This window comes from Musca domestica, unplaced genomic scaffold, assembly GCF_030504385.1.
Source record: "Musca domestica strain aabys unplaced genomic scaffold, Musca_domestica.polishedcontigs.V.1.1 2, whole genome shotgun sequence".
Taxonomy (NCBI): Eukaryota; Metazoa; Arthropoda; class Insecta; order Diptera; family Muscidae; genus Musca; species Musca domestica.
Window position 1 is genome coordinate 30,175,794 of NW_026712249.1, and position 27,901 is coordinate 30,203,694.

The following is a 27,901-nucleotide window of genomic DNA, read 5'->3' on the forward strand; positions in this document are numbered from 1 at the left end:
ATTTATTTGAAATCGTATAAAGATATATATGGGAGCTATATCCAAATCGGAACTGATCTCGATAAAATTTGGCAAAGATATTTCTGAGCTGTATTTGATTATTTCCTTGAATATCGTTGTTACGGAGTGCATATTACGGCTGTGGGTAACAAATATAACAAATCGGATGAACAGTATATATGGGAGCTATAGCTATATCTGAACCGATCTTCACCAAATTTGACATACTAGCTTCTAGACTCAATTCGGTCGTAAGTGCCAATTTCCATCCCATTTGGACAAATATTAGCCGTTTGGTGCACAATAAAAGGCAAATCGGACGAAGTTATATATGGGAGCTATATCTAAATTTTGACCGACTATCTCCAATTTCAATAGGGTTCGTCCTTGGGCCAAACAAATAATTTGTGCAAAATTTCATCTGGATAGGGCAATAAATGCAAACTGTACTTTGTTTACAAAAATACATGGACAGACGGACATGCATAAATCGACTCAGAATGTGATTCTATGTAGATCATCAAAAGGAACTATGGGTCTATCTCGTTTCCTTTTGCCTATTTCAAACAAATGCACAAAGACATAATGCCCTGACCACCTTGTGGTGTAGGTTATAAAAAGATCTCATGAAGATAGGGCATCTGAAAGTCATACATAAGAAGAGGGACATTTTAAAGTTCTTCTACAGACAGAAAACTTTTAAAAAAATAGATATCCTTTTTCAAATTCCCTATATTGGTGTAGGACTCACTAAACACAAAGATAAAGGGCCTTTAGAAAGCCCTAAGGAAAGAGGACATTTTGAAAGTCATCAAATGACAGATGTCCTTTTGAACGTTCTCTAGGGGCGGAGGACATTTTGAAGGTCTATAGACAGATAACATCTATACACGCAGAAAAATATATGTTAGAAATATGTTTGGATCCAAACATATATTTGTTTGGGACTGTTTGCAAACAAATATATTTTTGGATGCAAACATAATTTGTTTCGGTGCAAACAAATATTTGTTTGCAACATTTTGTAACATAACTCAATTTTATTTGTTGGGTACCAACATATTTTATATGTTAGAACATATTTTTTTATGGGTGCGGAGAGGATTTTTTTCAAAGAGCTAAACAACAGAGCTCTCGATTACTTTTGAATTGGTGTTATAGGTGACTTAAAAGAAGACAGGAGGGTGAGAAGTCTGTTTTTGCGTTGATGAGTGTCTCAACTTGAGACACGCGCCAATGTTACGCTCTCACCAAGCAAACACTGCCGATCGCTGCTGTAACTATGTGTGGTGTGTGCGCGGCAAGAGGGATGGAAACTGTTGCTGAGACGTTTATTTCTTTTCTATTGTCCATGCACCAAAAAATGCCAACAACAACACACAAAGAGCTGTTTGGATGTTTTTTTGTTGCTGAGACGTTGCTTCTTACTAATGTTCATGCATTCATACATACATGCGTTTTTCGCATACACACCGATTTGCTTGATGAGAACAAAAGAGCGTAACATTTGCGCGTGTCTCATGTTGGCATTCTGGTTGTGTTCTTTTTTTATTCTTTTTATTTGTTTTGTGCCTTCGCGTCGTGTCACAAGTGTTGTAATAAATGTTGATACCAACTGTTTTGGGGGAAGACAAATTATTTGTCGAAGCGCCGGAGCCTTTAAATCTACAAAGCTTTATAAAAGCAGCCAAATTAGAGTTAAAAATTGATGCCTCAAGAAAAATAACAGCCTTAGTGTTTGGTGCAACCATTAAAGAAGACCAGTTTGAAAAAGTAATTCATCAATATATGTCAACACCTACTTTTCATATTGAGTTGCAATTTGGAGGTAAGTACACTGGATTTACAGCCTGTTTCTTTATGTCGGAACAAAAAAAAAATTCGTTTCAAAATAAAGAAACAGGCTGTTAATATTTTTTTCTTTTTTTAAATAATATATTTCTTTTTTTAAATAATATATTTAATTTTCATTTAGACTCCGTTCGATCAGTGGCATCAGCATCGACAGTTAGTGGCACTCTATCGGAGTGTGAATCCGTAGGTGGTTTTGGGGATCTTACCCCAAAAACAAATGTTATTTCAACTTTAAAGACTGACATAGAGTCCATCAAGTCAATTCCGGCTGTCAACAAAATATGGAGAATTTTTATTGCCGAAAAACGCCTGCAAAATAAAGATAGGGTGAATATTTCGAAGGCCCTTATTGACGAATGTCTAAAAGAAGACCCTAACAGATTGTAAGTATTTTACTTTATTGAAAAAATAGTGATTGTAATAAAAGGAAAAATAATAAATTAATAAATAAAAATAATAACAAATATTAAGAATAATATTAATAATAATAAATTAAAAAATTAATATAAAATAAAAATTTTATGAAAACTGGCACGATATAAATTATAAACTTATTAACAAATGTTTATTTTATTTTATCAATAACAACAATATATTATTTATAAAAATTAAAACATAATAAATTAATATTAGAAACATAAGAATAATTTTAAGCATAATAAAAATTGTAATAATTAATATAATATTAATATCTGTAATAAAAAATTGTTAAAAATAATAATATTAAAATAAAAATTCTAATTATAAAAATATTAAAGAAAATAAAAAACTATGTTTCATTATAAATTATTTATTTTTTTTAATATTTTTATAATTAGAATTTTTATTTTAATATTATTATTTTTAACAATTTTTTATTACTGATATTAATATTATATTAATTATTACAATTAATTTTATATTATATTTTATAATATGTATGAATTTCTTTTATGTTAAATAAAATGTGAATATCAAAAATTGATTTTAAAACTAGTTTGCATTATGGTTGAATTATATCTGCAGTAAGTATACAAATGGACCCAATCATAAATTTATGTTTGCACCCCAATATATATTATGTTTGGACCCAATCATAAATTATGTTTGCACCCGAACAAAAATATGTTTGGACCCAAACATTAATTATGTTTGGACCCAAACATTAATTATGTTTGGACCCAAACATTAATTATGTTTGGACCCAAACATAATTTGTTTGCAGCACCCAAACATATGTTATGTTTGGGAATGTTTGCAAACATATATTTGTTTGCTGCAAAATATGTTTGGGACATATGTTAGAGAGGCTTATATTTTTTTGCGTGTAGACAGAGGTCTTTTTAAGGTCCTTTAAAAAAAAAATCCCGTTCGAAGTTTCTATATTGACACATGATCTTGTGAAGGTCCTCTAAAAACAAAGGACCTTTTAATTTCTATAAATTCGTATAGAATCCATTAAAGACCTTATAAACAGCGGCTGTTTAGAAGGTCCTCTAAAGACACATGACTTTTTAAAGGTCCTTCAAATACTACGGACCTTTTCAATGTTCTCTACAGATAAAATATATTGGGTGCTCTTGAGACGGAGGGCCTGTGAAAGTCCTCTATAGGCAGAGGACCTTCTGAAGGTCATCTAAAGATCAATTCTTTTAAATTCTTTATAAAGTCATCGGGCCCATTTAAAAATATGTAAACACAGAAGACCTTTTGAAGGTCTTCTATGCACAGATTTCGAGGGTACTCTAAAGACAAAGGTTGTTTTGAAGTTCCAATACATACCGTTGACAGGGGATCTTTCGAAGGTCATCCATATATACCAAGGAATTTTGGACGGTCTTCTCTAAAGACAAAAGATCTTTTACATGTCCTCTAAAAACAGATGAATGTTGCCTATACGCAGACGACCTATTAAAAGTTCTCTAAGACATAGGACTTTTTGAAAGTCCTTTATAGACAGAAGAGATTTTAATTACCTGTGTAGGCATAAGATCCATTAAAGGTCCAATATACTCTGGGGACTTATTTAAAGTCCTTTAAACAGAGGATTTTTTAAAGTTCCTCTATAGACAGAGAACATTGTAATTGTCATCTATAGTCAGAGGATAAAAAGTCCTCTAAAGCCAGAAGACCTTTCGATAGTCCTCTATAGGAAAGAGACAGATGACTATTTAGAGGACCTCCATAAATAGGGGGCCACTCAAAAGGCCTCAACAGATAGAAACCGTTTCGGAGGTGCCCTGCAGACAAAAGAAAATCGCATGCCTATGAATGAAACCTATTGAAAGTCTTCTTCTGTTTTCAAATGACATTCTAAAGGTCTCAGATCCTGTAGAATACATCTAGTGGTTCCTTAAAAAAGATCTCATAAGTGTCTTCCGTCTATGGCATATATCAAAATATCTTCTCTCTTTATGGAATACTTTTAAAAAGTCTTCAGTTTGTGAAAGTATGGTCTCCTAAGAGGGTCTTCTGTTCAAAGAATATCTCCTAAAAATGAGAACATTTGAAAGTCTTGTCATAGTAGAAGTCTTTGATAGATCCTCTATATAAGACCTTTTAGTTCTTAAAAGAAGACCTCATAAGGGTCTATAAAACATAAGGTCCCACCTCTTTTGTCTGTCAAAGAAATGTCTTCTATAAAAAACGTCTTAGGATACATTGGTCTCTTGAAGACCTCAAAACGGCCTTCTTTCTTGGGAAGAGCTGTAAAATGAATTTTGTTTATAAAATATCTTCTTTGGAAGAACTTACAAAAAATATTCCATCTTTAGCAGACTTTCCTATAAAATACTTTTCCTATAAAATACCATGAAGAGGTATCCTGTCTATTGACGACCCCCTCAAGATTACCTATCTATAGAAAACCTCTTCATGGTGTTCTCTCTGTCTTTAGAACCTCTTAAAATTTTTGTTTTGTATAGTAATTTTGAGACGTATTTAAACTCTAACCGACCTCTTAAATTTGCTCTGTTAAAAGTTATTAACAGAAAAATAAATATCCTTAAAAGAAAAGGTCTTTTGTCTATAGTAATTCACAAACACTTCCCTCAGAAACTGCTCTAAAAATTCCGATGCCTAAAAACGTCGGGTAGAGGACCTAATTCTTTAAAATATCTCTCTGGTTTAGTCTCTCTATAGAAACGACTCAAAAATCAGACCTGGACTTTTTTCTAGGTTAATAAGACTGTGTTTTCAAATTTCACCTTGTTCTTCCGGACATGACCCACTGATCCAGTAAAAACAATAGACTGTTAATTACTAATACCCACAATTCATATCTGCTGTTAGCCCAGGTCACTTATGTAAATGGCAACATTTTCAAATTTTGTAACCCCAATCTCAAATGTCTATAAAAGAAGAAAAAACCCCAACACCAGGTTTTCTTACAACTAAGCCGAACTGTCAACGAGCAGATACGATTACAATGTTGATGTTCTCAAATATAAATTAAAGCAACAGCCACAACAACAATGCTAATTACTTTTGTCAATAGCCCTAAAATATTTGTATGTAATACTTGACCCACATACCAAAGAGACATACAAACAAACAAACATAGCATCCATACATATCTATAAAATATATGGCAACAACAACAACTATCACATAAATATGCAGTCATAATGAAAACAAAACACACCAACGAAAAAAATACTACCTTGTCAGGTCGTTTAGAATTTTTGCATTCTTTGGCTAAAATGCGAAATGTGAATGAGTTTTGAATGGCCGCTGTTTTTTTTTTTTTTTTTTGATTTGGCACAAGCCGTTGAGTATAAAAGCTTAATAGTTTTTGTTTTTTTATTGAAAAATAACAAACTATCAACAAATGCCTCAAGTCATGGCTGGAGTTATCGAGAATGCGCTTTTTTGTTTTCAAATTTCCATTCAAGTTTATTTATTTTTTTGTTGTATTTTATTTTATGCAAAATATTCAAATTCACACCTGACATGTTTGAAATTTGTTTATTTGTTGTCTTTTTCTGTGCTGCGCATTTATTTTCCTTTATCGACCCACCTGATTTGTTGCTGCGATCCGACCCACAGCGAGTGGAGTTTTACTGCACCCTAACCAATTGGTTCTTTTCAACGATTATCTGCTTGATTTTTGGTTCGTTTATAATATAAATATGGAAAATAAAATAACAATAATAAAAAATAATATCTGATTATTTTATTGACAGCTATAAAAAAAAAATAAACAATCAAATATTTATTTGAATAATGTTGTCGGTAATTAAGGGAAAAATAATTAATTAAAATAATCAATCACATCAAAACAATGGTCTTCGTAAGAATGTGTGTTAGACACAGATATGATTATATACAGATGGCCAAAAAGTTTCTATGAAAAAAATATCAGAGGAAGGAACTCTCCCATCCCCATAGAAGAGCTGTAGAGCTGTAGAAGCTCTTCTATTCATAGAAGAGCTATAGACGCTTTTATATTCATAGAAGAGCTGTAGACGCTCTTCGATTCATAGAAGAGCTGTAGACGCTCTTCTATTCATAGAAGAGCCGTAGACGCTCTTCTAGCCATAGAAGAGCTGTAGACGCTCTTCTAGCCATAGAAGAGCTGCAGAATCTCTTCTAGTCATAGAAGAACTGCAGAATCTCTTCCATCCATAGAAGAGCTGCAGAATCTCTTCCATCCATAGAAGAGCTGTAGACGCTCTTCTATCCATAGAAGAGCTGTGGGCGCTCTTATATCCATAGAAGAGCAATAGACTCTCTTCTATCCATAGAAGAGCTGTGGGCGCTCTTATATCCATAGAGGAGCTTTAGACGCTCTTCTATCTATAGAAGAGCTGTAGACGCTCTTCTATCCATAGAAGAGCTGTAGACGCTCTTCTATCCATAGAAGAGCTGTAGACGCTCTTCTATCCATAGAAGAGCTGTAGACGCTCTTCTAGCCATAGAAGAGCTGCAGAAGGTCTTCTAACGATAGAAGAGCTGCAGAAGGTCTTCTAACGATAGAAGAGCTGCAAAAGCTCTTCTGGCCATAGAAGAGCTGTAAAAGCTCTTTTGGTCATAGAAGAGCTGTAGAAAATCTTCTATCCATAGAAGAGTTGCAGAAGCTCTTCTAGCCATAGAAGTGTTGCAGAAGCTCTTCTAGCCAAAGAAGAGCTGCAGAAGCTATTCTAGCCAAAGAATACCTACAGAAGCTATTCTAACCATAGAAGAGCTGTTGATACTCTTCCATCCACAGAAGAGCTGTTGACTTTCTTTCATCCACAGAAGAGCTGTTGACGCTCTTCTATCCATAGAAGAGCTGTAGACGTTTTTCTATCCGTAGAAGAGCTGTAGACGCTCTTCTATCCGTAGAAGAGCTGTAGACGCTCTTCTATCCGTAGAAGAGCTGTAGACGCTCTTCTTGCCATAGAAAGGCTGTAAACGCTCTTCCTGCCATAGAAGAGCTGCAGAAGCTCTTCTAGCCATAGAAGAGCTGAAGACGCTCTTCTATCCATAGAAGAGCAGTAGGAGCTTTGCTATCCATAGAAGAGCTTTAGACGCTCTTCTATCCATAGAAGAGCTTTAGACGCTCTTCTATCCATAGAAGAGCTTTAGACGCTCTTCTATCCATAGAAGAGCTGTAGACGCTCTTCTATCCATAGAAGAGCTGTTGACGCTCTTTTATCCATAGAAGAGCTGCAGAAGCTCATTTATCCATAGAAGAGCTGCAGAAGCTCTTCTATCCATAGAAGGGCTGCAGAAGCTCTTCTACCCATAGAAGGGCTGCAGAAGCTCTTCTACCCATAGAAGGGCTGCAGAAGCTCTTCTATCCATAGAAGAGCTGCAGAAGCTCTTTTATCCATAGAAGGGCTGCAGAAGCTCTTCTATCCATAGAAGGGCTGCAGAAGCTCTTCTATCCATAGAAGGGCTGCAGAAGCTCTTCTAGACATAGAAGGGCTGCAGAAACTCTTCTAGACATAGAAAAGCTGCAGAAACTCTTCTTGCCAAAGAAGAACAGCAGAAGCTTTTCTAGATATAGAAGAGCTACAGAAGAATCTCTTCTAGCCATAGAAAAGCTGCAGAAGCTCTTTTAGCCTTAGAAGAGCTGTAGGTCTTCTAGCCAATTGGAAAATTCTGCAGCTCTTCTAGCCATATAAAAGGTTCATCGATCAATTGAAAGGCTGCTGAAGCCCTTCCATCCCTTGCAGAGTTAAATTTCCAAAAATTCGAATAAAATACAACAATTTGATTTCGAAATTTTGCAAATTAAATATTTCTCAAACTCTTCTAACGGGTCTCGTTTCACAACATTTGCAATGATTTTCTTCAGGAATTTTCCAATTTTCAATTAATCGGTTGGCGGCTGCTACTTTGTTGGCTATGCAACACCTGACAATCAGACGGTGGCAGTTAACCAAACCTCGTCGCACAGACATTTATGCCGAGACGCTGATAAATTTCAGCAGCAATAAAATTTCAGTTGAAACATCGAACGGCCGCAGCGGCCATTTGACGATGTTAAACTTTACATTCGGTGCGGCGTAATTTATCTTTTATTGGCCAATGCTTAGGCAATTGTCAAATTGGAATTTTTTGTGTTTTAGAAAAAAAAAAAAAAAAAAACACTAACAACACTACCAAAAGCAGCTTCAGCATCAAAACAAAGTTTGAAATGAAATAATGAATGGATTGCTGCATAGACGGATGGATGGATGGATGCTTGAATGGATGAATGGCTGGACGACAGACAATTGGAGACATTAACTAGTCAATTCAAATTGACATACAAAAAACTTATCTTTGAATTGCGACTGTGAAACGCAACACATTTAGATATCGCAAACGATTAAAAGCTGACAAATGCGATGATGACAGGGTGATTTTTCTCATTGGTATGATGCACATATATAGTTATCTATAGCATTTCAATGTATTTATTGTTTTGGGATATACACTTTTTGAAAATCAAGGTATTCTAAGTTGATTATCTGATGGGAAAATCTAAAATTGTGTCGATCCTTCACATGTACCACCCACTATTTATGTTGATTTTGAAAAAAAAAATCTGTAACCAAATTCAGACTGCTGTCATTTCTAAGCCACTCGTCCGACAGCTGTAAAAATTATTCCAGTGCCAGCTCATTATATTGTTTACAAGCTCGTACCACTGGTAGATTAGCCCGACGTCAAGGAAGTGGACGGAAGAAAATCGCAACATCAGCAGAAATGGTTCGAAAAGTAAAGAAGCGACTTGATCGAAACCCGCGTCGCAGTAGCCGAAAAATGGCTCGTGAACTGAACATATCGCAATATTCCATTCGGCAAAAATTGAAAAATTAGCTCGGGGTAAAGCTATTAAAGTTCCAAGAAGTGCAAGAACTTACACCGCAACAGAAAGAAAATAGACTCAAAAATGCTAAAGAGTTGCTTCGCTTGGCCGATGAGAAAACATTCGTTGTCCAGCAGTTTGTAAACAAACAAAATGATCGGGTTTACTTGCCAAAGAGGTCAGCTGAAAATGTGCACCTTCGGTTGGCCACCAGAACTCATACGCCGGCCATTGTGATGGCGTGGGCCGCCATAACAGCCGATGGTCGCTCTCCGCTCGTATTTATCGACCGTGGCAACAGAATAAATGTCGAATATTATTGCGATAATATTCTGGAGGGTGCATTAAAGCGTTGGGCACGCGAACATTTTGGCCGCAGTCCTTGGACATTCCAACAGGACTCAGCACCATCGCACTGAGCACGCGCCACCAAAGAATGGTTACAAAATGAGGTACCTCGCTTCATTTCCAGCTCACAATGGCCACCAAAATCTCCGGATACCAATCCGTTGAACTATTGTGTCTGTAGTATTTTGGAAAGCAAGGTTGGCATTAAAAAATACCAAAGTGTCGATCATCTCAAGCAAGTGCTTTGCCGGAAATGGGACAAAATACCGCATAGCACCATTCGGGCAGCGTGTGATGGGTTAATTGGCCGTTTGAAGGCCATAATTCATGCCAAAGGTGGCCAATTCGAACAAATCTAAACTTATTCTAAAATTTTATGCTATTTTCGACATTTTTTGCTTTCATTCAATAAAATTTAAAAAAAAATGTAAAAATTATGACGCTTGACTTTGTTGCAGTTTTTCTATCTCACCCTGTACGCAATTCCAAAACCAGCTTCATATCTCAATTCCAGACATCAACAGTGTCATTTCTATCAAATTTCAGCTCTCTTCCTTCACCTAAAACCAAATTTAGTAACATTTAGTACTCCTCGTACCATTATAGTACACATTTCCAGAACCACCTCCATATCTTTATTCCAGATACAGATACATCCCTCAATCTCTCACCTCATACCAAATTTGGTACCATTCAGTACTTTTAGTAAAATTTTAGAACTTTTCGTAACCTTAACGTTAACGAATTTAGCGCATTCCTTTGGTACGTATGTCCTGCACTCCATCCGAGAGTCTAGTTCAAAATTTCAGAATTTAATACAAAATATTAAATATTTAATACATATTAATACTTTTCGTATCCTTTACTCAATTCTCTGCTACTTTTTAAACATTCTTAATATTAATCTTACGTTTTTGATATTTATTTTTATTTTTTCTTCTTTTTCTTTTAGGTAAGTCCAAGATTTTGGATCTATATATTTTTTTTACAAAATATTCAGGTAAATATTTTATATTAAAATATTTCGACTTTTTGACAAGCTTAAATGAAATCGCCGAGAATTATTTGAATATCTCCTTTAGCAGTACATCTTTTAGTCAAAGTAATTTCACAATCGTCAGTGCTAAGCAGGTGCGAAAATGGACAATATCTATTACGTAGCTTCCCCTACAAAGAGTCAAAATTTTGAATAATTACAACTCTTATAAATGTGATGTAAGAGTTCGATTGTATTCAAATTTCACACATAATTTTATTAGCTCAAGGTCTGGTGTTAAGTATCTTGACCAACTTCTTCTGGTACTTCCCCCACAAAATGTCAAAATTTTCAGAAAAAAAAAATTGTAATATTTTCTACACAGAAAGAGAAGCAATAATCCAATTTTGCTCTAACTTTGCAAATCCTAATATTTACGTCAGTTCTAGGTCCGGTGCAAAAAATGGATAATATCGGCTCACTCTATCAAGCACCTCTCCCACAAAGGGTCAAAATTTTTAATAATTCTAACTCTTATAAAATATGATGTAAGAGTCCGATTGTCTTTAAATTTCATGCATCCTAATATTTTTATGAACCCAAGATCTGATATTAAGACAGAATATATCGGTCCACTCCTTCTGGTACCACCCCGACAAATGGTCGAAATTTTGAACACATATTAAGCTCATAAAACGCCAAATTAACATTCGATTCAATTTAGACTTGGCACATCTAAATATTTGTATCAACACAGGATCTGTTATGAGGACGGTAGAGATCGAACCATTTCTTCTGGTACCTCCCCCGCAATGGGTCAGAGTTTTGAATAACCAAAACGTTTATAAAATTTGAAATAAGTATCAGCTTCTCTTTATGTTTCACACATACAAACATTTTTGCTAACACAAGATCTGTTGTGAAGGTGCTCTTCAGGTCGCAATTACAGGCCAATCGACATTACAGCGGAATTTAGAATGGGACTAGAGCTTAGGGCTGGGTAGAAGTCTTCCAATTTTGATGGTCATCGGGTAATATTTAGTGGCTGAAATGGGCCACAACATTTGTGTTAAATAAAAGTCAAATTTTCCATTAAACCGCGAATATTTTTAATCCCGGCGAAATCACAAATAGACGAACAGGTCAATCTTGACCATTAGGTAGATGCCGGTAGTAAATATATCGGATATATATAGCGAAATATATACAATGTGTTTGTACAGAGGAAGATGTGTTAGCTAGATTTTAGGGGTTGAAATGGACCAACAACTACAAATGTTCCTGAATTTCCGTTATAAAGGTCACAAATAGAAACCATAAGACACGAAATCTCGCATGAAGTTAGAATTTAATGTAGAATGGACCACTACTTTTGTGTGAAAAAAAAACCAACATTACTTACAGGCGATATCCGAAATACACAAAAGGCGAACTTCTGGCTTTTTTATGCTGATTTTATCGCTGACGAATATAGCCAAATATCGTAGACAAGCAAATCATATAGATGAGTCTAAATTTGGAAATACAGAGGGCCTCTTGCTTTTGGAGATGATCGCAAAAAATATTTAGGGGTTCAAATAAACCAAAAACAGAAAAAAAAAATTGTGATCACACAATTGAAGAAAATCGACACGGCTGTGGAGAGAGTTAAGGACAGGGAAGAATTTTTGCATTTTGGATGACCATTGGATTATACTTAGCTGGAAATATTGGACAAATGTCCCTGGTCAAAATGGTAGGGGTAATTTCTGGACAGTGCTCCATGACACAATTTCAAAAACGAAATCCTCCAAAACGGATTTGGGCATAAGGGGGCTTCTTATATATTATAGTGTTGTACGGTATCACATGGTCGTCATGTATTAGATGAAACATGCAAATAGAATACTACGGTCGACTATAATTGGTACCTCAAGCACATGAAAACATCTTCTAAAAATTGTTATATATTTAACATTTAGTGAAGGTAGTTACTAAAATAGTCTAAACCTGACACGTCCCAATATTAATATCATATTTATTTAGGTCCGGTACGAAATGGACAATATTGGCCCATTCTTTCAAAATCCACTCCTTAGAGGGTCAACAGTTTGAATAATCATAACGTAAGTCAAAATATATTTAAATAATCGAACTTTGGCTGAGGGTATACATCTGCCGGCAAAATTGACTAACTTGTTATTATTATTATTTGTATTATTATTATTATTATTATTATTATTATTATTGTTATTATTGTTATTATTATTATTATTATTATATTATTATTATTATATATCTATTATTGTTTTATTTATAATGTTTTTTTTTTTTTTTTTGCAATATATCAACCAATAATTATACCAAAACTATAGCCATTGTGAACATACAGTTTTAACAATGACCCAATTAATAGTTAATTTTGAGTGAATGTCTTAATATTAACACAAAAAAAAAATCACTACATATTATAATGCGCCTCCCCCCTCGCAACAGGGCACGTGTGTGGTCTCTTAACAAATAGTTTTCGAACAAAACCAAAAAAATAAGACGATTTCAAACATAAATGCTTTGCATAAATTACTGGCACACATTGCAAATTCAAATCACAATACAAAAAGTATTTCGAACAAATGCATAAAAGCCGAGAAACAAAACGTTTTATGTTGTATTTCACTGCGAAACCTTAATTAGCCTTTCGAAAAAAAAACATCATCCGAATAGCCGTTTCCACACAAAAATGTTGATATTTTTTCGGCAAATTTTGTTTTTATACCCTACACCACATAGTGGTAAGGGTATTATGTCTTTGTGCATTTGTTTGTAACATGGAGAAGGAAACGAGATAGACCCATAGTTACTTTTGAGAACCTTCATAGAATCACTTTCTGAGTCGATTTATGCATGTCCGTCCGTCTGTCCGTCCGTCCGTCCGTCCGTCCGTCCGTCCGTCCGTCCGTCCGTCCGTCCGTCCGTCCGTCTGTCCATGTATTCTTGTGAACAAAATGCAGGTCGCATTTATTATCCGATTGAGATGAAATTTTCCAAGCAATATTTTTTTGGCCCAAGGACGAACCCTATTGAAATTGGTGAGAATCGGATCAAATTTAGATATAGCTCCCATATATATCTTCATCCGATTTCGGGTTAAATGAGCACCAAATGTCCACTATCAGTCCAAATTACCTGAATTTTGGCACAACCAACCGGGTTCGGCCTAGAAGCAAGTATATCAAATTTGGAGAAAATCGGTTCAGATATAGCTATAGCTCCCATATATATCTTTCATCCGATTTGATCTTTAAGTCCCTCACATTCCTACTATGCACTCCACAACCGTGATATTTGGTACCAGGTATTAGATGGAGCACAGAAATAGCTGTTTTAAATTTTATCGAAATCGGTTCAGATTTGGATATAGCTCCCATATATATCTTCATCCGATTTCGGGTTAATTGACCACCAAATGGCCAATATCAGCCCAAATGGCCCGAATATTGGCACATGTGACCGAGATTAGCCTTAAAGTAAGTACAACAAATTTGGTGAAAATCGGTTCAGATTTGGATATAGCTCCCATATATATCTTCATCCGATTTCGGGTTAATTGTGCACCAAATGGCCGATATAAGTCCAAATGGACTGAATTTTAGTACATCGGACCAAATTCAGCCTAGAAGCAAGTATATCAAATTTAGTGAAAATCGGTTCAGATATAGATATAACAACCATATATATGTTTCATCCGATTTAGTGTTTTAGTCCCTTACAATCGTAATGTTCACTCCACAACCGTGATATTTGGTACCATGTATTAGATGGAGCACAGGAATAGCTGTTTTAAATTTTATCGAAATCGGTTCAGATTTGGATATAGCTCCCATATATATCTTCATCCGATTTCGGGTTATTGACCACCAAATTGCCGTAATAGCATCAATTTTGGCAAATCCGACCGAAACCAGCTTAGAAGCAAGTACACCAATTTTAGTAAAAGTCGTTTCAGATATAGCTATAGCTCCCAAATATATCTTCATCCGATTTCGGGTTAATTGTGCACCAAATGGCCGATATAAGTCCAAATGGACTGAATTTTAGTACATCGGACCAAATTCAGCCTAGAAGCAAGTACATCAAATTGAGTGAAAATCGGTCGGATACAGCTATAGCTCCTATATATACCTTTCATCCGATTTGTACTTTAAGTCCCTCAAATTCGAAAAATGTACGATACAAGAATAATATTTGGTATGAGATGCAGCCAAGAAATATCTTCTTTTTCAGTTTTACAAATATCGGTTCAGATTTGGATATACCTCCTATATATATCTTCATCCAATTTCGTGTTGATTTCGCACCTAATGTCCAATATCAGCCCAAATGTCCTGGGTTTTGGCAAATCTGACCGAATTCAGCCTAGAATCAAATACATCAAACTTGGTGAAAATCGGTTCAGATATAGCTATAGTTCGTAAAATGCACGATAGAATTAGATAGATTTTGATTTTGTACCAAATATCTTACAGAGCTCTGAAATGCCCTGTATAAACCTTTTTACGAGAGCTCTACTAAATATGCATAGTGGTGTAGGGTATCATATAGTCGGCCCCGCCCGACTTTTGAGCTTTCCTTACTGGTTAATGTTAAAAAAATACATTTTTTTCATTTTATGTTCCTTGAGTATGTGCGGTGATGATAATTATTATTTATGCAGATTGCAATAAAAAAAAAACTGCAACATCAAAAAATGTTTCCTTGCAATTGCATAACTGTCACAGCGAGATGTGTAGGCAAGAAATCTCGTAAAAATCTTTTACATTCCGTTCCATAAAATAGTTGTTGCTCAAACTCAAAGCAATCAAGGAGAGAAAATTTGTCTGGCAGCCTCTCAATGAAACAGGTTATGAATGGAAAAGATATGAAGCTGTTTTTTTTTTGGGGGGAATTTTGATTGCAATGCGCTGTCAGGTTGTTAACTTGGTGGCTGAGTTGTTGAGTTGTCTTATCCAATTCCAATTATGAAGGAGTCTATAAAGAGTTATTTATACGTGTCTATTTAAGTCTGAAAGGACACCATTAAAGGTTTCTGTAAGACTTATTTTAAGAATCTCTATGGACTCCTATGGGAGCATATAAGGACTCCTTAACGGGAGTTTTTAAGCAATGACGGTCCCTTTTTATACCCTTCACCATAGTATGGAGGGTATATTATGTTTGTCATTCCGTTTGTAACACCTCGAAATATATATTTTAGATTTTATGTCGATTTAGCGGTGTCCGGCCATGTAGGTTCACTTTTTGGTATAGCCCCCATATAACGGTACCTCCCGATATTCGGGAATTGTTTCAAATTTGGTATTTGAAGATCGAAATGGATACTGCAGCCTAAGACAGAAAATTGTCTGTGCAGGTCCACGTCTTCGTATAACCCCCATATAACTGCACCTCCCGATATTTGGTATTTTGATGATTTTAGCGACATTATTTACAGGAATTCTTATAAATTTGGTATTTGATGTTCGTAATGGATGTTACAGCCTATGACAGGAGATTGTCGGTGCATGTCCACGTCTTCGTATAGCCCACATATAAAGGTACCTCCCGATATTCGGGAATTGTTTCAAATTTGGTATTTGAAGTTCGAAATGGATACTACAGCCTAAGACAGAAAATTGTCTGTGCAGGTCCACGTCTTCGTATAGCCCCCATATAACTGTACCTCCCGATATTTGGTATTTTGATGATTTTAGCGACATTATTAATCGGAATTGTTCAAAATTTGATATTTGAAGTTCGAAATGGATACTACAGCCTAAGACAGAAAATTGTCAGTGCAGGTCCACGTCTACGTATAGCCTTTAAGTACTCCTTTTAATTCTCCCTAAGGACACCTTTTTTAAGGAAATTTAGGGCTCCTTTATAAGAATCTTTGAAGACTCCTTATAGGAGCTTTTTAAGGCTCCTTATATAAGTGTATAATTTACGTTTCTGAGGTTCCCTTTTGAAAATCACCTTATTTTAATAGTTTTAAGAATCCCTCTTTTTTAAGGATCATTTATAAGAATCCATAAATACTCCTCAACAAAGTCTTCAGGACTTCTTCCTAGAAGTCTATAAAAACTTCTTTACAGTAGTAATTAAAAATTCCTTTATTAGGCTGAATAAGGATTCCTTTATAAGATCCTTTAAGGACTCCTTTTAATGCTCCCTAAGGACCACTTAAGAAGTTTCTGAGGATTCCTTTATAAGAGTCTTTAAGGACTTATTTTAATCCTTCCTAAGTCTTTATAGTCTTCACTATAGGGCTCCTTTATAAAAGTCTTAGAGGTGTTCTTTATAGGAGCTTTCGAAGGCTCCTTATATGAGTCCCCACCCCTTTCAAAGTTTCTAAGGATCCATTTATAGTCTCTATAGATTTTTCTTTTTAAGAATCCTATGGATTCCTGTTTTAAGGGTCCATAAATACTTCTCTATAGCAATCTATAAAAAGTCCCTTATGAAAATAAGTCTATGCAGACTCCTTCGTGGGGGTCTACAGGGTGAGATAAAAAACTGCAACAAAGTCAAACACTATAATTTTTACATTTTTTTTTTTTTTTTAATTTTCTTGAATGAAAGCAAAAAATGTCGGAAATAGCATCAAATTTTAGAATAAGTTTAGATTTGTTCGAATTGGTCACCTTTAGCACGAATTATGACCTTTAAACGGCCAATGAAGCCGTCACTCGCTGCCCAAATGTTGCTCTGCGGTATTTTGGCCCATTCCCAGCGAAGCGGTTGCTTGAGATGATCGACACTTTAGTATTTTTTATGGCCAACCTTGCTTTCCAAAATACTCCTGACACAATAGTCCAACGGATTGGTATCCGGAGATTTTGGTGGCCATTGTGCACTGGAAATGAAGCGAGGAACCTCATTTTGTAATGATTCTTGGGTGGCTCTTACTGAGTGCTTAGTCCTGTTGGAATGTCCAAGGTCGGTGGCCAAAATGTTTATAATGCGTGCCCAAGGCTTTAATACAACCTCCAGAATATTTTCGCGATAATATTGGGCATTTATTCTGATGCCACAATCGATTACTACGAGCGGAGAGACCATCGGCTGTTATGGCAGCACACACAATCACCGTGGACGGCGCTTGTGTTCTGATGGCCAACCGAAGGTGCACATTTTCAGCTTACCTCTTTGGCAAGTGAACCCGATCATTGTGTTTATTTACAAACTGCTGGACAACGAATGTTTTCTCGTCAGAGAAAACCAAATTCGACAGTTCAACACTTTCGGCCGCGCGAAGCAACTCTTTAGCTCTTTTGAGTCTATTTTCTTTCTTTTACTGAAAATAATTTCCAGAACTCGTAGTGACAAACACATCTACGCATTGTCAAATCCGTCTCTTGATTTATCCACAAAAATTTGCAGCAATTGAAAAAAAAAACCAAACATCACCAAAACCAGCTATTAAAAAAATCTCGAAATATTGCGTAAACACTAGTTTAACGCGTAAGTAGATACATAATAAGTGACTCCATAAAAAAATAGACAGCAGCCACCAGCCACCATGGCTGCAACCTCTTTAGTGGCCAAACCAGTCTCTGCCAATTGAACATCAAATCAACAACTAAATACCCAGACACAGTCATAAAAAGGTGGGCTCCCCTTGTCTGGTCTGTCATTTGTCCACTGACCATAATGAGCCTCTTTGGAGGGGTGCTGCTGAAAGGCAGTCTCTAAGTTCTACATTTTCATTTCAAGTCACATTTCGGCAACTATTTCAGCCGCAATTTTTTGTATTGAACTGAGATTTTATTTTGGCCAACTTTGGTCCGTGTTTTGTAAATCTTAAATAGCATAAAATATGTGGCCAGACGACAAGTGGTCATTGTGTTTGGTGGCTGCTGCTGTTGCAGCAAATTGTATTAACAGGTTGCACATACCCACCGCCATCGAACTCGAGCCAATGTTGTGGTATTTGGCAGACTTGATGCTGGTAATTAAGGCAAGGGAGACACAATTACGACACGAGACAAAAATCGAAAAAATTTTGAAAATCCTATTGGAAGAAATTATTAGTTATTTTATTGTCCCCAAAAGGTAAAAAAACAAGTTAAACAGCCCGGTCGAACTTTGAATACCCTCCACCATTTGGAACGAATTTGGCAATTTTCAATAAAATAAAATTCCGGTGAAAAATGTCGCTAAAATGACAAAAATACCGAATATCGGGAGGTACCATTATAAGGGGGCTATACCAAAACGTGGACCTACATGGCCTATTTTCAATACCAAAAGTCCTGCAGACTTAATATACACTTAAGAGAAATAAAAAAGAAAGAGCAAAAAGATCGCTGACCACCTACATATCGTTTATCAACAATTCAAAATTTCAACAGAAGATCGCCAGTTCAACCCCCCAAGTTCAATTCCCAAAAAAATAATGTGTAGTAATGTTAAATATTAACTCAGCCCTAGTGTCCTAAAAATCGAACGAAGGGTTTTTGAACGTATTTATTGGTGACAGTTTGGTAAGTACTTACTTATATTCTGAGAAAATCGTTTAAGGCTGTCCTAGCTAAATAAACTCCATTGAGAATTTTTAAAATCCATTGATATTATATCTATTGAAAAATGTATTTAGGAGTATGTAGGAGTTCTTCTAAATTTCTTCCTTTTATAGAAAACCTTTAGAGGGTTTTTAATCTGCAGAAATCCCTTAAAAGTTTTCCTCACTTTAGATGGTCTTTAGAAGCTGCTCTCGCTGTAGAAAACTTCAAAAAAAAAAACTTCAGGCTATAGAGAGTTTTTTTTTTTTTTGGATCTTCCAGCTGTAGAAGACCTTTTAAAGGCCTCGACAATCTTCTGGTTATAGGATATCCAAAACACTTTCAGAAGACTTCAAAAAGAATAATTTATTGAAGAAAACCAAATGGTATCTTAACCATAGAAGACCTGTTGAAGGTCTGCTGATTATGGGCCTCTTTAAAAAGTTTTCCTGTCATAGAAAACTCTAAAAAGGTCTTCTAAGAATAGATCGCCTCCAATAAGTCTTTTGACAATGAAGAAGTCTTCTGGATAAAGGAGACCTCCAAAAGTGTGTTGATTATTTAATACTCCTCCAAGGTTTTCTTGACATTGAAGAGCATTCAAGGTTCCCTAGCTGTAAAAAAGATTTTAAACGTTTTAGGTCTACTGGCTGTAGGGGACCTCCTGAACGTCTTCTGGCTGTAGAGAGCCTCTAAAATCTCCAAATATTCTACTAATTATATAACCCCTCTTAAAAATCTGCTGATTTTTGGACCCATAAAAAAATCATCCAGCCGTAGAAGAACCTTGAAAGGTTTTCTGACAATGTATGACCCCCCAGAATTCTTTTGACAAGAGATGGCCTTCAATAAGTCTTAAGTCGTAAGACCCCTCGAATGTGTTTTTGCGATTGAAGAACCTATAGGATCTATATAGACCTATAGCCGTAAATGAGTACTAAAACGTTTTTTGACAGACAACATATGAAAGGTCTTCTAGCTACCGGATACCTGTTTAACACTAGAAAAGGATCTTCTGCCTGTAGGAGACCTCCAAAAAGTTTGCTAACTATAGAGCGCCTCTAAAACCTCCAAAAAGTCTTCTGACTATTGAAGATCTGTTAAAGGCACATAAAAGGTCTTTTGACAAGGGATGGCCTCCAAGAAGTCAACTGGATAAAGAAGACCTTCAAAAGTGTGCTGACTATGGAAGACCCCTCGAATATCTTTATTCGATTGAAGCACCTTACAGAACCTCTAACTGTGGAAAAATCTAAAACTTTTTCTATCTATAGTAGACTTCTAAATGGTCAATTAACTAAAGGCAACATCTGAAAGGTCGCCTGACTATAGGATACCTTTTCTAGCTTTAGTAGGCCTTTCAAAGATCTTCGGGTTAAATAAGACCCTTAAAATGTCTTTTCACCATTTGTGACCTACAGACCTTCAGATTTTAAAAGACCCCTTAAGGGCCCTGTGGCTATAGAAGATTCCCCTGGCTATATAAGGCACTTCCTACTTCTCCTGGCTCTCGAAGGTCGTTTTAAGGCCTTCTGGCAGTAGAATATCCTTCAAAGGTTTTCTAAGCGTAGGAGACCCTTCAACGGTCCTCTGAAAAAAGCCTAGTTGAAAAAAGCCTCCAAATGTCTTTGATTGTCTTCTGGCTATAGAAGGACTAAAAACTTCTGGCTATTGATGTCCCTTCAAAGGCTTTCGAACGATAGAGGACCTTTCGAAAATGTTCTGGATATTGAAGACCCTTACAAAGTGTTCTGGCTACAGAAGACCCTTCGTAGCTTTTTTAGCCACAGAAGAGCCTTTTAAATAACCGTCCGAAGTCCTGTAGAAGACCCTTCCATGGTATTTTGTCTATAGAAGATCCGTCGAAGGTTTTCTGTCAATAGAATACCCTTCGTAAATCATCTGATCATAAAAACCCTTCAAAAGTCTTCTGGCTAAAGAAAACTATTGAAATTTTAAACGACAGCTGACTCTTGAAAACCTTTAGAACATATTCCGGCTATGAAAATACCTTTCAAAGGTCTTCTAGCCATCGAAATCCGTTCGCAGTTATTCTGATTATGGAAGGACCCTTCATAGGTTTTCTGTTCAATGCATGAAAGGACTTCTTGATTTAGAAAGCCCTTTTTGTGACTGTAGTATAAGGTAACTTCCAGTAGGGAGTTCTAGTTAAGGAAGGCTTCCAAAAGATCTGCTCACTATGGAAAGTTTTCTTGCTATGGAAAACATATAAAATATCTTAAAGCTATGGGAGAACTTCAAAAAGTTTTCTGGTTATAAGTGACTCTTAAACTCATTTTTGCTCGGAGGCTTCTAAATGTTATTTTGGCGGTTATGGCCTCTAAAAGACCTCCTAAACATAATATACATTAAAAAAAGGCTTCTGGTTGTAGACGATCGATCATCTTTCTTTCTGTAATAGAGGGCCTCCAAGACATTTCCTGATCTTCATCGTTAAAAATCTTTACCCCATAGAAAAATTATAAAACCCACCTGCCCAAAAAAGACCTCCGTAAGATCTTGTGGCTATACGAAATATCTCTGGCCATAAGTTTGTGGTAAAAAGTCTCCCACCTAGAAGAGGCCTCCAATACACCTTTTGGCAATAGGTGTCTTTAAAAGGGTCTGATGGGTAATGAAAACAGTTTAATTAGTATTCCGGCTCTAGAAATACGTTGAAGACCTTGAGGAGGTGTTTCGACTATAGTAATCTGTAGAAGGTTCTTTGACAGGTCCTTTAAAAATCCTCTAGTTGCAGATGAAGAGGATATGCTGGCAATACCTCTAACAAATACTCAATTTATTTACAAACAATTTATTGGGTATCTAAGGGACAATTAGAAGATTTTCTATCCACAGACACCCTTAAAATGCAATCCACATCTTCTGAAGCTTAGCTTACTCTTCTGAAAGTAGTTTTGATCAATAGAGATGTGACCTTATATCCACAGGGGACTTTTTAATTGTATTCTATTTTTATGAGAACTTTCGAAGGACTTTCATCCAGAGTAGACTATGGAAGACTTTAAGACCTTCATCATTTTTTTAATACTTCAAAAGGGTTTCTATCAGTAGAATGCATTTAGGCCGCCTTTGATCAATAAAAACATATTTGATTAAATTATATTCTATTCAAGTAAAGTTTTTCTCCGAAGAAAGTCCTCTAAAAACTAATTGAGAGCTTTTTCTATCCATCGACGATTTTTAAAAGATCTTCCATTTTGGAAAGACTTTTAAACTAAAACTGAACTTAGAAAGCATTTTAAATCACCTCCAATGGGAAAATCACATAAAAAATTCTTCTTTAAAATAGTTCGAAAAACGAAAGACTTAAGAAACATACTTGATTGCTGCGAACATGTATGTGTCTTGAGTCTTTTTATTTTTAGTTCGAAAACGGTAAAATTTCTTTTATTTATTGGCCCAAAATACTAATGTTTTCTTCCCTCACACCAAGCACCAGTTGGCTTGACTTAATACTGATTGAAAATAGACTAAGAATTGGAAACTCCAATCATTCTATGCCAAACATTTTTGTTTTCCGTCCACATTTAACTAAATTATCATCCAATTATTCGATTAAAACAATTGAAATTGAGTGGCCATTTATGGGGTCTAATTCGCAACGATTAACCTTAAATACCTCAAGAGAATGCAGCGAACAATAAAATTATTTCAAAACACGCATTGGAACTTTTTGAAACTTTTTCAAATCTCTATAAATAGTGAAAATTCTGAATTTTTAAAATTATTCAAGTTCTAAAACTTAAACTCGCTGTAAATTGTCTATCTATTGTCGGAAAATTGTTGGGAAAAAATATTTTTTGTGAATATGAAATCCTTTATCCTGCTCGTCTCAGTGTTGAGTTTCCTTAGTTTCTGTTCGGCAGTGCCACATCCACCGGCAACGACAGCAGCTCCCATGAAGGGGACCTATGACAGCCGTTTCGATAACATCGATGTTGATGAAATTCTACAACAGGAACGTTTGTTGATGAACTATGTCAAGTGTCTGGAAGGAACGGGTCCTTGCACACCCGATGGCAAGGCATTGAAAGGTGGGTGAAGAAAAAACATTAAAAGAATTAATAAAACATTAGATTTCATAGACCAATTGTTATTGGTGAATATAAGTAAAAATTATGCAGTCCTTACATATTTCTGGAGATAGTAAATTTCTAGCTTTCTCCAGAGATTGCTTTCAAGTAGTTCCAAATATTTTTTTTTTTTTTTTTTTTTTTTTGATTTTCTGATTTTTGGTTATTTTTTCGACCGATTCGATTTTAAATTTTATTTATTTTCGAATTTCGCATGAATTTGGAATAATTTTTTTTTTCATCAAAAGATTTTTTTATGACCCACCCAACATAACCCGTCTGGTCCCCCTGCTACTCTCTCTCTCTCTCTCTCTTTATTTTTTGATCCATATTTGGTTGATTTATTCAGATCCCCTTTATTAGACTATTCCAATTTCAGAGACTCTGCCGGACGCTATAGCGACCAATTGCGAAAAATGTACGCAGAAGCAGAAAGAGGGTTCGGACAAAGTGACTCACTTTTTGATCGACAATCGTCCCGAGGATTGGCAACGTTTGGAGAAAATCTACGATCCGGAGGGTACGTATCGCAAGGCTTATCTGGCGGAAAAGGAGACTTCTACTACTACTACCAGTAATGCTAATCCGGAGGCTAATAAATGATAATGGCTGTGACTTTTGGCAATGTTCCAATGATTATGAGTATATATTTACAATAGGTTTTAAGGATTTATATATCTTTTTACATTTAAGAGAGAAAACATATTAAATATTAAGAGAGCATTTAAAGAAAATGAGTTTTTAAAAAACACCTCTAATGAGACTTCGTGTTAAAGGAAGTGCTTGCATGGCCTTCTAGGACCTCAAAACTCTTAAAATCCTTGAAGAACTAGAGAAGGTCCTTGAAAAGCAGGACTTAAAAGGGTATTTTAGCTTTAGTAAAAGTTCCTGACAACCGTGAATGGACCTTGAGAAACATTCGTGAAAAGAAGAACTTTAAAAAATCTTCAAAGACTGAGTGAAAACTTTTAAAAGACCATTCACCAGGGGAATAAATGCTACGTAGAAGAACTGAAGGTTTAAAATATTTCCAGTTTTAGAAGGACACTGTTTACTTCTTCCAGCATCAATACCTTTCAATTGTTAGGATTGTCATCTACCAAATCTTCATAAATACCAAATTTGAAAGAAATTCGTGACTAGGATTATCAAAATACCGAATATTGGTGGGTATCGTTATATGTGCGCTATAGGAAAACATGTACACATACATACATACAAAGTTTTGCCACAGGAGCTAGAACCCATTACGAACTACAAACACAATTTTGTGGACAAATCCGAGGAAAAATGTGGCCAAAACGTGGACCTATATTTACTATTTTCCGCCACCGGAGCTAGAGCCCATTACGAACTACAAATACCAAATTTTAAACAAATCCGTGGAAAAAGTGACGAAAATCATTAAAATACCGAATATCGGGAGGTACCGTTATATGGCGGCTATACCAAAACCCGAAAATGAGATATTTCAATACCAACCATTCTAGACACAATACAAATTGTTCTGTCAAATTTTGAAGCTTGAAGTGGGCTGTAACGTGATTTCAATAGACAGACGGACAGAAAGACGGACATTTCTTTTCAAGGTGGAGGGTATAAAAATAAATGTTGCAAACCACATTTACTTTTCCACCAACAATACCTAGTTTTTTTTTTAATTTCTACAACCTCAGCCTTATGGCTACATCTGATAAGGAAAAATTACCTCATGGAAATAACGGTTTTAGACCCTTGGTGTCTTGAAATTTATTTTAGGAGATTTGGGGACAAGATCATGTCTGAATCCAATTAAGTTCAAATATTTAGTCGTATATTGTAATATTTTTACCAAACTTATATAGGATTCGGAGATGGGCAACATAGATCCACCCCTACTAGTACCTGTCACACAAAAGTTCAACATTTCAAGGAGCCTAAGACAGATGCGAAAATGGACATAAGATACCCCCAAAGGGTCTCTAAAACAGCTTCCTTCAAAAGGGTTTGATAAGTAATGAAAATTTTGGCTAGAGAAACTCGTTGAAGACCTTAGGGAGGTCTTCCGACTAAAGTAATTTTTAGAAGATCGCGAAGGTTCTTCAAAAAAATATTCTTTAGAAACTCCACGTCTCGAAGGCTCTTTAAAAAAATATTCTTTAAAACATCCACGTCTCGATGGCTCTTTAAAAAATATTCTTTAAAAAATCTACGTCTCGAAGGCTCTTTAAAAAAATATTCTTTAAAAAATTCAAGTCTCGAAGGCTCTTCAAAAAATATTTTTTTTAAAAAATCCACGTCTTGAAGGCTCTTCAAAAAATATTCTTTAAAAAATCCACGTCTTGAAGGCTCTTCAAAAAATATTTTTTTATAAAATCCACGTCTTGAAGGCTCTTCAAAAAATATTTTTTTAAAAAATCCACGTCTTGAAGGCTCTTCAAAAAATATATTTTTTTTTAAAAAATCCACGTCTTGAAGGATGTTCAAAAAATATTTTTTTTTAAAAAATCCACGTCTTGAAGGCTCTTCAAAAAATATTTTTTAAAAAATCCACGTCTTAAAGGCTCTTCAAAAAATATTCTTTAAAAATGAATCCACGTCTTGAAGGCTCTTCAAAAAATATTCTTTAAAAATGAATCCACGTCTTGAAGGCTCTTCAAAAAATATTTTTTTAAAAAATCCACGTCTTGAAGGCTCTTCAAAAAATATATTTTTTTTAAAAAAATCCACGTCTTGAAGGATGTTCAAAAAATATTTTTTTTTTAAAAAATCCACGTCTTGAATGCTCTTCAAAAAATATTTTTTAAAAAATCCACGTCTTAAAGGCTCTTCAAAATTTTTTTTTTAAAAATCCACGTCTTGAAGGCTCTTCAAAAAATATTCTTTAAAAAATCCACGTCTCGAAGGCTCTTTAAAAAAATATTCTTTAAAAAATCCACGTCTCGAAGGCTCTTCAAAAACCGGGAGGAACCGTTATATAGGGGATATACGATATCGTGCACCTATAAAGACAATTCTCTTCCAGGCGATAATGTAATCACAAGGAACTCCTTTTGTGAATTTTCAGACAATTCCATTGAAAAATGTGGCTGAAATCATAAAAATACCGAATATCGGGAGGTGCCGTTATATGGGGGATATACGATATCGTAGACCTATATAGACAATTCTCTTTCAGGGGATAAAGACAGACAGACAATTCCATTGAAAATCGGGGCGTACCGTAATATGGGAGCTATACGATATCGTGGACCGATATAGCCCATCTTCGAACTTGACCTGCCTGCAGACAAAAGTGGAGGGTATAAAAAAACGATTCTCTTTTTTGATCTTTTTAATATGCCCATATAAAAATTGGACATATGGCGACAATTTTCTGTAATGAGGTATTTCACACCTTGAGAGAATTAAATCCGAAATTATAAATTTCCGAATTTTAGCCCTATGAGTTCATGCCATGCAAAGAGGTCCTGCGAAATACCCTTAAAAATCCCTTTAGCTATAGAAATCTTTTAATAGTACTCTAAGCCTTAGGAGACTAGTAAAATTTTTCTTTCATCAATGGAAGAACCCCTTTCAGAGGTTTGACCTTTGGTTGACTACCTTAGTTTTAATACGAAAATATTTCAGTGATTTCATAAAAATGGAAGATTTGGCCAAAAAAAATCGTATTCCAAGTAACGGAGTGGATTTGCAACACGCTGCCCTCACACCACCTCTCTCAAAATTACTCTTTTTCCACCACAACTGCAGTGCAGACCTCTGCCGGTGTTTATTAATGTGAAAATTATGCACAAAATATCTATCTATTTCTCAATCACAATCATAGGAAAAACTTTTTTCTTTTCCCCCTAAAGCCATTACAAGATTTTCCGTTTACAACAATACCATAATTTTTCATTTTAACGATGAGAAGCAAAAGAAAAAACAACAAAGCCGAATCACAAGAGATTTTTATGCTCTAATTAAAATTATCACTAGATTTGTTGTTGCCGTTGTTGTGTTTTTTTTTTAAATATATTATTACAACAAATTATGTTAAATTTGAACATTTAAGAAAATGTGAATGCGTTTAGCTCGGTAATAAAGCTCAGAAAGCACATTCAACACCTTAAATGGCTATGGCTCTAAAGAGAAGTGGTTGAAAAATACGAAAAGGCAACGCCATAAACTTTGAGGGAAAGGGGGAAGAGAGAGAGCGCGCGAGAGTAGCAGTGAGCTATAAAAATAAACTTTATTACATAATTCGTTTATGTGTTATGAAAAGCCAATGAAAAAAGAAAAACAAAGAAATGCAAAGCAATTTCCGTTTTAGCGTTTTCTTTCTTTGCGCGATATGCAAAAGCAGAAACTCAAGTTTTTTTTGTTTATAAATCAAAATTTAAATTGCTGCATGTTTTTTGGGGAAATTTTCACAAAGACCAGCCCCAAAAGGCCTAACAAAATTATTGCCAAACGATCTTCGTTGCCAAGAATGAATAAATCAAATTAGAAAATAGATAAACCTTAATTGTGTGCTGCATGGCGGCGTGCTCTGGGCCGTGTCATTAGGAAAATTCATGTAAACGCCTTTTATGCACAGATATTTTATTCATTTCATTCAGCTAAATTTATTCAAGCATTATTTTTTATACCCTCCACCATACATAGCATGGAGGGTAAATTAAGTTCGTCATTCGGTTTGTACAGGGTTGCCCATATTCGACGGACCCATCTGGCAACGCCATAACTTTTGACAGAGATGTCACATCGCTTAATGACATACCGCGTTTGAAGCGTCAGTCCAAGCAGATTTTTACCATGAGCCAATAAAAGCCACGCGAGCGCTCTGAAATAGTTGAAATTTACAAGAAGTCAATTGTGAAAA

The 27,901-nt window shown here is 35.4% G+C and overlaps 3 protein-coding genes across 4 annotated transcripts in view; all 3 read left to right on the forward strand.

The window, feature by feature from the left end:
* LOC101887974 (rhophilin-2-A) overlaps positions 1-27,901 on the forward strand; it is a 239,869-nt gene that overhangs the window by 88,407 nt on the left and 123,561 nt on the right. The gene's annotated exons all lie outside the window — the stretch shown is intronic.
* LOC131802239 (uncharacterized) lies at positions 1,486-2,269 on the forward strand. The gene is made up of 2 exons (XM_059122072.1): positions 1,486-1,828; positions 1,976-2,269. Exons 1-2 carry the CDS (start codon positions 1,603-1,605, stop codon positions 2,239-2,241), a joined length of 492 nt encoding a protein of 163 aa, XP_058978055.1. The 5' UTR covers positions 1,486-1,602; the 3' UTR covers positions 2,242-2,269.
* LOC101888146 (putative odorant-binding protein A10) lies at positions 22,710-23,806 on the forward strand. 2 transcript variants are annotated; one of them, XM_005187727.4, is made up of 2 exons: positions 22,710-23,016; positions 23,435-23,806. In XM_005187727.4, the coding sequence occupies exons 1-2, from the start codon at positions 22,791-22,793 to the stop codon at positions 23,656-23,658; spliced, it is 450 nt and encodes a 149-aa protein (XP_005187784.3). In that variant the 5' UTR covers positions 22,710-22,790; the 3' UTR covers positions 23,659-23,806. The 2 variants fall into 2 exon arrangements, with proteins under 2 accessions (XP_005187784.3, XP_011294249.2); XM_011295947.3 differs by having other exon boundaries at positions 22,714-23,016; positions 23,419-23,806.

Bases quoted from the DNA above. Each gene is read 5' to 3' on its own strand.
- LOC131802239 (XM_059122072.1), top strand. From the start codon at position 1,603: ATGTTGATACCAACTGTTTTGGGGGAAGACAAATTATTTGTCGAAGCG. The intron at 1,829-1,975 runs GTAAGTACACTG...ATTTTCATTTAG, and splicing joins TATTGAGTTGCAATTTGGAG to ACTCCGTTCGATCAGTGGCA.
- LOC101888146 (XM_005187727.4), top strand. From the start codon at position 22,791: ATGAAATCCTTTATCCTGCTCGTCTCAGTGTTGAGTTTCCTTAGTTTC. The intron at 23,017-23,434 runs GTGGGTGAAGAA...TTCCAATTTCAG, and splicing joins CGATGGCAAGGCATTGAAAG to AGACTCTGCCGGACGCTATA.